Below are 12,500 nucleotides of genomic sequence, written 5' to 3'. Positions count from 1 at the left end.
TCGATATAATAAAAGTTGTAGCACTGTTTGAAACGAATACAACGATGTATGATATAATATAAATATTTTACATATTATACGAGTTTTATCGACTTGAAATATCGCGGGCGACGTCTACCTTTTCACTTTCTGCCCTGCGTTATGGCCAACTTCTGATTCGTGCATAAGAGCCGTGGCACACAAAAAAGCAGTATGACTTAAGACGTAAGCGAAGTTTAAAAGTTTTGAGTTTTAAATTTTAATTTTTTTGGGATGGAGCAATATAATATTACTATATTGAAACAAAAATAAATTATATTATTAAAATATAAAAAATGTAATATGTGATGTGTACTAGTTTGTGTAGCGGGCCGAGAAAACAGGCAACTCGGAGAGGATCAGAGAAGCTTAAGCAATATGGGATATTTGGACAGAGGATTGCCTCATGGGGTTCCTATGGATGACATATCTTGCGGAACAGGTTACTCACTGTGGAAGCCACCTGGCAGTAATTATTTCCCGCGTGGCGAGGCGCCTCCGCCCTACGAGGAAGCAATTGCTGCTGCGAGGGCGGAACAGCTACTATCAATGAATCCGCACACACTATTATCGATGAATTTCTCCGATAATTATATGCCAAATATTAATAATCACACAAGCATGTCGGTCGTCGCGAACGCACAAAACGAATTAACTGTAAACACGCAAGGATCATCCAACGATAATCATATAAGCACACCTCTGATGTCTTCGTCGAGCAGATCGCTTTCTAGTCCTAGCGCATATGCATCTGGCAATTATCGATCGGTAAGTCAAAATATCAATGCGACGTCCACCGTTGGTCTGAATACTAGCACATCTACTACGAATTTCACAATGGGAACAAACATGTATGAGAATCTACCCATTTCATCAATCAGTACGACTAGTTTCAACCACAGCCAACATTCTGAGATGAATAGCGTTAGTACGCAACAACCACTATTACCGATATCACATTCTACTATTCCCAAGAATTATCGTCAGCACACGACGATCTTTCCGCGCCAGAGCGATGCTGGCGCGTTTACGATATCGGCGACTCTATCTAATTCAGACATGTCTTCCCATCGCACAATTTCGCGAACGTTAACGTCTCGCATTACCGGTAGAGCGAAGGACGTTCTGACCGATTACTCAGCGAAGGACTATCTCCCCTTATCACCGAGCAGCGTCGCGGAACCTCATGAAAGCTCGTCGCATTCCGTGCAATTGTCTGCTGTTGCAACTTGCCCGAATAATTACAAGAATGCTACCAAAGATGTGGACACGTTTTATACGGATGATACTCCAATAGCATCAGCGTCTAGTTTAGTAGCGCAATCCGAAACGTATAAAGTAAACACGGCAGACGTATCCGAGAAGACTCGCGAATACACAGTATGTAATAATAATTTATTGTAATATAAATTTTATTGAGAGGCGCAACATTTATTAAATACGAAGTTTTATCTGCTATAGCCTTCGTTGAGTGCAGCTAACGAGATGAATGCGAGCGGCAGCTTTGAATCAATGACGTGTACATGCAGCATGCAAGCGTTATCTACTCTGCACGATGACACAGACGACTATCGAAGTGAATGCGAGAATTGCAAGAGTGCGACTGGTTCTCGTTACTATCTAGATAACGAAGACGAGCTAGTCACTTCTCTTCATGAAACCATGACATTACACAGGAGACCGGACGAAGCAACATCAAATGCCACACCACAATATTATAGAACTTCACTTACACTGCCGACGAGTACACGCCAACGTACAAGGTGATATATATTTGATTAATATCGTTGAGTTATACAATTTTGTAGCATTTTTTTATTTGATACATTAAATTATTTTTAGAAACTTTATTGAAACTATTTATATAAAGTTATATTTGTGTCAATACTTAAGATGATGAATTATGCACATGAAAAATTTCCTACATAGATTTTAAAAATATCTTTGTATTTAGGATTACCGGGGCCCGTGAAAACTGGTTCAACACTATGCCAGAAAGTTCTAGCGGGTCTTCGGATGAAAACTAAGAATGAAGAAAATAGAGAAAAATGTTTAAATGTGCAAATAAGATTATTATACATGCATACAGATATATATATATATATATATATTTGCATGTGTACACAATTATCAAAATTATCTATACAGAGTGTCCCAGAATAATTGCACTTCTGTTCTCGGATGAGATTGTTGGTTGAATGTCAGTGCAATAATAATTTTTGCATCGTATTAAAATACAAGATAAAAATATACAGACCTTATATAATATTTATCACAATATAAAAAAAGAGCTCTCTTAAAAAGCTTCACAAGTCTCTCCATTTTTTCCATACAATTGCAGTTTCAAGTCTTCCAAAATTCCCTAACTTCCCTATACTCTATGTAACATTTGAGAGAAACTGCCAGTTTTTGGGACATCCTCTATAGTTATCCTCTATTATACATCATAATCGTGTCGCCATCATTATTATCATTGTTATCATTGTTAAACAATGGAAGTTTGTGAAATCTTATAGTGAAGTTAATAATCTAGAATAAATCAAGCAAAGTTCAGTGGGAAATTTCACAGTAAAATTATGCAAACTTCCGCATTGCATCAGTATTACTACTATCACTATTCTTATTATTGTTGTTGCATTATTGTGTTACCATGACAATTTCTTTTTGTTAATTTAGTTTATTCGCCGAACGAGAAAAATTTTGTTAAATTAAAAGAATTATTACACAAATTTTAACAATAGATCTTTACTGTAAAAAAGTAGAATAAATTCATATCTGTATATGTATATGATATTAGGAGAGAGTCATAAAAAATTATGTAACAAGTCATGAAATTCATTTTTTCATGGAATGTCTACAAACGCGAAATATCCATTAATACACACACACACACGTACATATATACATATATATACTCACACACATGCACACAGACATATATATATATATATATATATATTGCAAGAAATCGATTTATATAAAAAAATTAGAATGATTCCATTAAAAAAAAACTATGTTGACCTTGATATAACCTTGAAAAAACGACTTTAATTAAAATTTAATATTATAAACTTTTTTCTCTCTCAAAACTATCAATTTTGTCGAAAATATTTTTTGTACGATTTTGTCAAGTTTCGAAGAACACTTTGTNTATAAATTGTATTATTATATTTGTTAATGTAGATATATAAGTTGCCTAGACGCGCCGCACCGACGAGATATTAAAGCGATCGTATGATGAATTTTTGTGAGTACGAGTGAGCCCGACGCTCCCGGGGATAATTGGAGAATATTAATATTATTTTAGATCGTTTTCGACGATGAAAATATCTAAAGATGCGCATTGTTAAATTTATAATTTACAATTACGTATATTTTATAGATATGTATGTATAAGGATTCGCATCGATAAAATTCGGTGATTGAAATAATTTTCTTCATTGAGTTGGAAATCGAGTTCAAAAAACCGGAATAGTTCTTAGATGTCTTATTAGACGGTAACCAAATCAAATATTACTTTAATTCGGGTCTCCGATGATTATGAACATTTATGCAGCGATATATATATTATATACAGGTTGTTTCCGAAATAGGTGGTCAAACTTTAAGAGCATATTCTACTCACTATAAAGATGAAAAGAAGTTATGTAAACATGGGTCTGGGAACACTTCTTTTTCAAGTTATAAACATTTTTTATTTATATCGGACAACATGCCTCGCATCGACATTTCATGAATTGTCCTTCTATTCACTTTCTATTAGAAGTAAACAAGAAGTTTTATTTATGGACATCTTAAGACTCATTTATGATACTCCTGTGTTATTGTGGAAGTACTCCGAAATCATATTATTGCTTCATGCGTGGCAAAATATGAAATACTCTGGGAATTTGTGAATGTCTTCGACAATTATGCGACGTCGATGCAAGGCATGCATTAATATGGAAGGAAATCATTTCCAGCAATTTCTATAATGAAATTTTCTTATAGTTTCAAATGTTCTTAAAGTTTGTAAATAAAAAATGTTTATAACTTGGAAAGAAAGCGTTTCCGAACCCATGTTCATATGACTTTTTTTATCCTTGTAGTGAGTAGAATATGCTCTTAAAGTTTGGCCACCTATTTTTGAAACACCTTGTGTGTGTATACAGGGTGACCTTTAGCCGGGCGCACGTCGGTGAGCCGCGCGCCGTGAAGTGTGCGCTGCCGCATACAACCAGGCGCGCGGCTCACCGGTGCGCCCGGCTAAAGATCGGCGCTGATTGGCCAGACTTTACTCAATAATGACTACGTTTACACGTCACCCCTAAACGGGTTTAATAACATAGTAGTTCTAAGGCTGACCAATCACAGTCATTCCATTCTTCAGAGGAATAGCTGTGATTGGCCAGTTTTACAACTAGGTGGCCAACAGAAAATAGAGGTGAAGGAAAACCAAGCATTCATATCATTTCAGTTGGAACCCTGCTAATTATAACCGTTGGTTCATCTAACCGGACTTGGTGAAATTGGCCCTAAGGGTGCCGTGTAACAGAGCTCTCTATTAAGCGTTATAAAAAAAATGATAGAGGACTTTTCGACTCAGTTTGGTCCGCTCTATCTGCACACGAGTATTGTCCCAAATGATCTGGGACACCTTGTATATATATACATATTTTTATGAAACCGCATTTTTTTATTTAAATGTATTTATTTATTATCCCAGTCAGCCACGTCTGTTCTAACAGATATTGCCAAGTGCTTGCTACAAATTTGGTACAAGAGTTGTTGTTACCGATTAAGTTGGCAGATTGCCGGCAAGAACCAAGCAAACTTTATGTTAACATAACTAGACAGCAAATTGGCGGCAGAAACCGAGCAAAGCTTGCTGACATGACTGATATCAGATTGTCGGCAAAAACTGAGCAAGATCTGGAGTGCGCAATCTGATGGCAAATTGGCAGCAAAAACCGAACAGAATCTGCAGCTCATTACAAAGTATTATAAAATAGTTCAATCGCTTATCGCTCTGCGGCGCGTTATTCATTATCTATACCCGTATTCAAATTCTTGTCATGAGTGTATATAAAGCCTGCAAAAGGGGGCTCCACTTCCGGAAGATATAACCTAACCCAAACCTATTTCTGATTTAAAACTAAAATTTGGTTTGGGTTAGGTTATATCTTCCGGAAGTGGAGTCCTCCCGTAGGGGGGGGGGGGGGGCGGAACCCACTGTGTGCACGCATATACTTTACAAAACAAAGCGAAGTTCGCCCCACAATTGTTGTGTGGATGGGAAAGTATATGCGTGGACGCAGTGGGCTCCATTATAAAAAAACTAGACACATAGGTTTGCGTTGAACCTCGCTTTGCGTGGAAAGTAAAAAAACCCAAAGAGCTTTGTCTCTAGAAATGTAAAGAAACACTTTTTTCACGTCTGATCTACATAAATACAATGTAAACAACCTTTATTTTTCTTTATTTTATAATAGAAAAATCATTAAAATTGTGAAATCATAACTTTAAATATCTCAGAAACTATAAGAGACCGCCGGTTAAGTTATAAAGAAAAGTTACTCAGGGTCATGTCCTTGACAACATATGTCAAGGTCAAAGTCATCGGTGAGGTGTAACCTAATATGTATATTTACCGCTCGGTTTTTGCCGTCAATTTGCTGTCAGGTTATGTCAGCAAGCTTTGTCACCAAAACACAAGCTTAATGCGGACACAGATGGCACTGGATTTGTTATCAAGTTTTGAGCGAATTTGATGCCAATTTGTTATCAAATTGCTTACTGAGATATTATTGGTGATTCTCATTTTTTAGCTATAATATTTCCTGGCAGGATGTAAGTGTTCCAAAGTTTCAAATTTTTATTTTTTGGATTTTATTCGAAGTTTTATCAAAGACAGGATGTTTTTATACATTTATACATTCATTATACATTTATTTTCCAGGATATTTGAGATTGAGGAAGTATTACTACGTTAGCGACTGATTTTTTATCAAATTTCCGATGGGAAACAAAATTGACTTTACATTCATCGAAGAATCTGTGATTCCTTATGCTTTGCTACTATGTAGATATATGTATAAAAAAAAATTTGGCTATATATTGTAACATTCAAGTCGGAAAGTAACAAAAACTGGAAGTGCCGAAGTGTTGACATTAGGCGAGTTGATAAAAATGAAAAAAATTGTAAGAAGTATTTTAATTGTAAATTGTCTATAATTCGAGTAGAAAAAAGAACAGAAAGAGAGAGAGAGAGAGAGAGGTGCATATAAACATTAGTATGATTACATAAGCTGCGTTTTCTTTTGAATTTAATTGTGGCATTTTTAAAATAGGGTAAGAACAGTATCGAGAAGTTTTTATTTCAATATTTACGATATCTATATATCATCTCGACAATTCACACAACATTCAAAATCTGGATGATAATTTTTTGCAATTGTAACATGAAACTTGTTTAGATTTCTTGGAATCTCTTGTAACTTGTTATTCTTATCATACTATGAAATACAAATGATTAGCAAATAAATCTTTTCTTCCGATTGATCACAATACACTGAATGAATCTGTATATTTCTTGTTTTTTTTATCTCGTTTATTTTGAAAGAAAATATACAAAAAACCACAAATAAAGAACAAATTGTGCATAGAAAAAGAAAACAGATGATTCTTGTAAGTATGTATAATTTTTAACAAATCATTCCAATTATATTGAAATGATATAATAATAAAAACATTTTGTTATTTTTAGATCTTAATATTGTGAAGAAAATTTGCTTGATGCAATCGCAGATTAACCGTTTGATGAAATTAATGATACAATTCGATTAGAAAACGTGACGTTAATACAAAATAATTTATAAACAAGGTATTATACAAATAATATTATCATTTTATTTCAGTTTTTCATGATTATTTATGATATACTTTAGAATTACAACACTTATATTCTTAAAGAAGTTTTTTGTTTAAGATGACATTTTTAATATTAAAATTAAATATTATCGAAATAGTATAACAAAAACAAAAAAATATTTTTAGATCTGCATTGCAAGGAAAATTTGATTGATGCATCTGCAGAACAATCGTAGTTATAATGATGAAGTTAATGCAAACGTGCTAATCCGACTAGAAAACAAGATATTGAATTCATTGATTAATAAGCAAAGTACAATGCACGTAATTCTATTTTAGTTACAATTATTTTTTTATATATCTTAGAATTATAATATTTATTCTTCAACAATTTTACCGGAATGGTCCCAGCAAACACAGTTATGTAACTATCATATTGTCTAAATATAACGATGAAATATAACATGCTCGTTGTAACATAAACGTTAGTTGTAATTTCCCACTCAAATGACATTAGTTATGTTATTAAAATATTATATAATTGTTACCAAAATAAGTAAAACATTATATAATAGTTATATAAATTGTGGAAAAATAATATAATTATAATATAAAGTATTGAACAGTTATATATAACGCTATTATTTTATTTGTTATGAAATTGTTATATAACACTATCCGTATTTTTGTTATATTTTTTTTACCAAACGCAAATTTTGGAAATTAAAATTAGATTAGTGTGTATATTATCTCTTGAATGTTTATTTCCATTTCTATTGCATTATTGTATTGCAGTATTGTAGTATTGTATTTTCCTATTGCAATATTGTATTTTCATTGTCCTCCATCCTTAAAATATTTTGTATATTAGCTTTTTAGCTTCTTTTACATACACACAACACATGCAACAATTACATGTGTGACTGTGCGATCCGCTCGAATTATGAATTCAGCGGATTGTCGGCGTATCAAAAACGGCGGATTGTCTGTGATTGGTCGCAGAGTTCAATACGCCCGATACGCGCGTATCGCAATACGCGCCATGGGACGGCACCCTTAGGTAACATTTCATGAGCAGTGAAAAGCAGCAGCAGTTTAGAAAGTAACTAGAATCGGTGACGTACTTCCGGCGCGTTTTTTTGGAAAAGCAGAGCTTTCATTGGATATCGCTCATCGCTTATCGCGTCCAGTGTGCGAGGACCATTACACTAATCCGCTGCATGGGTTTGCACCCAAAAGCCCGTATCAGACTACGCATTGAAGATTGAGATTCAAGATTCAAGATTGAAATTAGACCAATCAGAATAAAGAAATTTTAGTCTTTTTTGTTTTGATTGGTCAAATTCCAATCTTTAATCTTCAATTTTCAAATTTCAATGCGTAGTCTGATACGGGCTTTAGAGAGAATTCACACCTTGGCAGAAAAGCAGAAAGCAGAAAAGCAGAGCCCAATCAGAATTCGCGCTAGAAAAGTAGAATGTACTGCTTAGGGTGCCATTACATGGAGCGCGGAAACGCGGATTAGCGTAACGCGGAACGAGAGTGAAACCAATCGCGAGCATTCTGCAGTTTTTGTTACGCTCGCGATTGGTTCCCTTCTCGTTCCGCGTTACGCTAATCCGCGTTTCCGCGCTTTATGTAATGGCACCCTTACTATCAGCGCGTGTTCTGATTGACTTCTGCTTTTCTAGCACGAGTTTTGATTGGCTTCTGCTTTTCTGCCAAGGTGTGAATTCTCCCTTATGGCTCTCGCACACTGGACGCGATGAGCGATAAACGATATCCAATGAGAGCTTCCGAAAAAGCAGAGTTCTCATTGAATATCGCCCATCGCTTATCGCTCATCGCGTCCAGTGTATGAGGGCCATTAAAGAATCCCATTACTGACCACATGATTTCCGATTTTTCTCGTCTTTTCCTTGGCCTTGGCCTTCTCGAAAGTATCATCGTGCTGCGCACATGTACTAAAAAGGTAATCCTTATTTATTTCAATACATTCAGTAATAAACGCTGTATAAAATAATAAATTATTAATTAGCCCACATATTTTTTCCTATATTTTTCATAATATTTTCTATGCATTTGTTAGTTTCCTGTAAAATCAGTGTGACGTCCCGTCATGTTTTAAAACCATATTTTAATTAATAATTAAGTACCGCATGTATTTCTGCATTATGCCTATGGAATACAGAATAATTATTTAACCATTTGCTCTTATTTCTATTATTAATCAATTTCACTAATTGCTTATTGTTCTGGTTTCATATGGTTATTTAACTTAGAAATTAACTATATTTTACTCCTTTTAATAGTAATAATCGATTACGCAAGAAATTACAGATTCCTTGGACCGACTAATCGAAAAACTTTATTTAGAACTAGGCAGCTGCGCAGTAGTAACTTTCTAGAACTGACCGACGGTTACTTTAAGAACGGGCCCGCGATCAAACTTTAATCCTGTACGATTGCAGCTCTGTCTATCGCGACATCGCGGAACTAATCTACTGCTCTGTTTTACTCTTTTGCCTCAATCTCGCACGCACACATATGCATGAAAGCATTTCGAGTGAAAATCTTTTTTACTAGACTAATAAACTTATTTCTATAAGTTCACTAATATTCCTTCATGTTATCCCGAGGCGGGGAGCTATATCTTGTGCACGAACAAACTGCAGAACTTTTATATTAAATAAATATTGTTACGACTTGACGCAAGAAGTCGATAACATCACTGTAATTGTTTAACTTTTCTTTGCTTTGTTATATGAAATATAGCATAGTAAAATGCGCGCAATAATAATTTGTTAAAAACATTTCTCTTACACCCTTTGCTAATAATTATCAACTTTCAATATCATCCAAATTTTAAATATAACATAAAGAACAATAATTTGATGACTTCATGATAACTAATTAAAAACAAATTATTATAAAACGTTTCCATAAAGAGAGCACTACTATACTATATACTATCACTACACTATGAATTAATATGTGCCCATACAGCACTGAAGCTTGCAACAACATTGCTGCAACATTGCAATATTACATATTGCAGTGTAATGTTGCAGAAATATTGCAAAGACATTATTTTACAATATAACTTTAGCAATGTTACAGCAACATTCCGAAAATATTACAAAAAAAGTATTCGATAATCGCTAGTTCATTCGTTTACCGCATTATATAAAGTTTACAAAGAGCGGCTAGTAAGATTAAAGATATAATAAATATTTTTATTAGTTTAAGTTGTGTGTATGATATGACCCCAACACAGGGAACTCAGACATTGGACTAAAAATTCTTTTAATAGTTTCCATTCTTATATAAAATAAAAAATTTGATAATAATTTTCTAATATGCAAGATACTTCAGATTTTAATAAATAAATTTTAAGATTATATAAAGACAAGAGAGATGTGAAAAAACTCGTTGTATGCGTAAATCCAGCACGATCTTTTTGCATCCGGATATCTGAATATTTCGGATACAAAGATATTGTAAATTTACACAATTGCAAATTCAGTTTTTTCTTATTTGTTTTAAATATTCTCTGTTACTGAAGAAAGTCGAATGTGCACCGAAAAATGTACATTTTATAATTTTGTTATTATAATACAGAAAATCTATATACACACTAGATCCTGACTCTTATACGCCTAATCTCTTATTATTTTTTTCATATGTAAGGATATTATTGTCGATAAATATACATAAAGTATTATTGCATATATATTATATTGCTATGTTGCTGCAATATTATATTGCAATATTTCTGTAGGCGGACATTTTATTGTTGCTGCAATATCATAACAACATTGCAGCAATATTTTGCAATGTTTCTGCAATGTTGCAACCTTGCAGAAAAATGTTGCTGCAATGTTGTTACAATCTTACGGTGCTGTATGGGTGATGAAATCTTAAAAAGCTAAAAGTACACACATAGACAACTCTTAACATTAGATTATATAGATTAGATAATTTTAATCATTAGATTAGATAATAAAATTAAATGTACCTGTACTCAAGATTCGATGTTTCATTTCTCGGGTGGAGATTCATCATAATTGGAATTTCTCCCAAAGAACATCGCAGATACTGTGTTAAATTATGATGATGACGTACATCGAGTTTTATAAAGATATGTTCACCCAGTTGACTTGTACAAGTTAATTTTCCCAAACATCCGTCGCGACAACTTATGTTATATATATTGGTGACCAGAATCCCAACGCTTCTTGCAGCGCTCTAAATTCTTTTTTGGAGATGATGGTGTGATTCGGTGCTATTGTAGAATGGTTAGATGGTTTGTTCGCCACACGTACAACATTTTTCAATATTGCGTTTGCTCGGGTTTGTTTGCAATATTTGTTTAATCAAGTTGGCGATGTTATTTTCCGCGTCGATTGTATACGAGAGGATCTTATTTGTGATGTGTTCCTGATTTGTGATTCTTTGTGTTTTTGGTATACAACAATCGATTAAAATTTGTGCTCTTTGAGCCAACAAATTCTTTGATACGCCATTTGTAATAAAATTGTACACAAAATTTAGCGTACAATTTGTTGCTTTCTGCAAAAATCGGTGATATTCAACGTTATCGATCCCTGCTGTCACTAGTATTTGGACAATGGAATCGAATGAGCAGGTATTCTGTTTCTGTTTCAGTATTCTGTTTGTTCTTTATCAATACATAAAAATCTCAGCACTACTTAAATCCAGTGTGTTTCTTCAGATTTAGCTATCAAAAAAATGTTTATATTTGCTTTAAACTTATGTTTACTACCGAGTCTTGGCTTTCAATTTAGCAGATTTTAAAACAGAAAACTGAAACCTTTATTAAAACATGAGATTTTTGTCAAACTCCCAAATGATTATTGTTAAGAATAATAAAAAAATATTCAGTATCAACTCAGTGCCGCTGACCTTTTAATGTCTGTTTAAAAAATTAGTAATTTAGTACAAATAGCAAATAAATGTAAATAAACTACTACTACGTAAGAAATCTAAATAATAATGTTTGTCGCTACATTTTAAATATTTATCTTAATTAATTTTGAATTTAAGGTGATTTATATACTTAAATGAATAAATTGTTTAATGCTTAACCGACTAAAAAATAATAGATTTTTTTGCGATCAATGTTTTTAACAGTTTTTAATGTAAATAATGGTTAAATATACTAAATATACTAAATATGGTTCTTAGCTTTTATTTAAGAAACGGCGATTTAACAAACGTTCTAATTAGTATATTCGTGACCAACAAACAATTTTGTGTCGATTGACCTTCTGCAAAACTTAAATAAAATTGAAATTAAAAACTGAGGGCTAACTTCACGGTTATTTTTAATTTTTGTTTTGCAGCCAGAGGCTGAGCTAACAAACGTTTTAGTTAATCTAACAATCACCTACAAACGACTTACAAACGATCTAAAAAAAAAAATCAAAAAATCAAAATCGGGGGGCCAAGTTCACGGAGCTAGCATTCATATCATTTCAGTTGGAACCCTGCTAATTTTAACTGTCGGTTCATCTAACCGGACTTCGTGAAATTGGCCCTAAGGCCCGATTAAAGGGAAAGTTGTCACGCATGCGCGTTAATCGTATTGTAGCATATATATATATATATAT

General features: G+C 33.5%; 1 protein-coding gene and 1 long non-coding RNA gene across 3 annotated transcripts in view; both read left to right on the top strand.

The window, feature by feature from the left end:
- LOC115240084 (putative GPI-anchored protein pfl2) overlaps nt 1-2,118 on the top strand; it is a 4,772-nt gene extending 2,654 nt beyond the window's left edge. The window contains exons 4-6 of the mRNA XM_029815055.1: nt 338-1,398; nt 1,480-1,781; nt 1,973-2,118. Of these exons, the coding sequence (XP_029670915.1) occupies nt 338-1,398; nt 1,480-1,781; nt 1,973-2,045 (1,436 nt within the window). The 3' untranslated portion in view covers nt 2,046-2,118. The remainder of the gene's footprint in view (nt 1-337; nt 1,399-1,479; nt 1,782-1,972) is intronic.
- A 3,457-nt stretch (nt 2,119-5,575) lies between these two features.
- Nucleotides 5,576-7,350, top strand: LOC115240085. Of its 2 annotated transcripts, XR_003884734.1 has the most exons (3): nt 5,576-6,684; nt 6,764-6,880; nt 7,054-7,350. It is a non-coding gene; the product is annotated as an uncharacterized LOC115240085 (long non-coding RNA). The 2 variants fall into 2 exon arrangements; XR_003884733.1 differs by having other exon boundaries at nt 6,764-7,350.
- Nucleotides 7,351-12,500: the final 5,150 nt, after the last annotated feature.

This window comes from Formica exsecta, unplaced genomic scaffold, assembly GCF_003651465.1.
Source record: "Formica exsecta isolate Colony F162 unplaced genomic scaffold, ASM365146v1 scaffold403, whole genome shotgun sequence".
NCBI classification, from domain to species: Eukaryota; Metazoa; Arthropoda; class Insecta; order Hymenoptera; family Formicidae; genus Formica; species Formica exsecta.
Note: the sequence above shows the minus strand (reverse complement) of the source record. Positions and strands in the feature narration are given on the sequence as shown.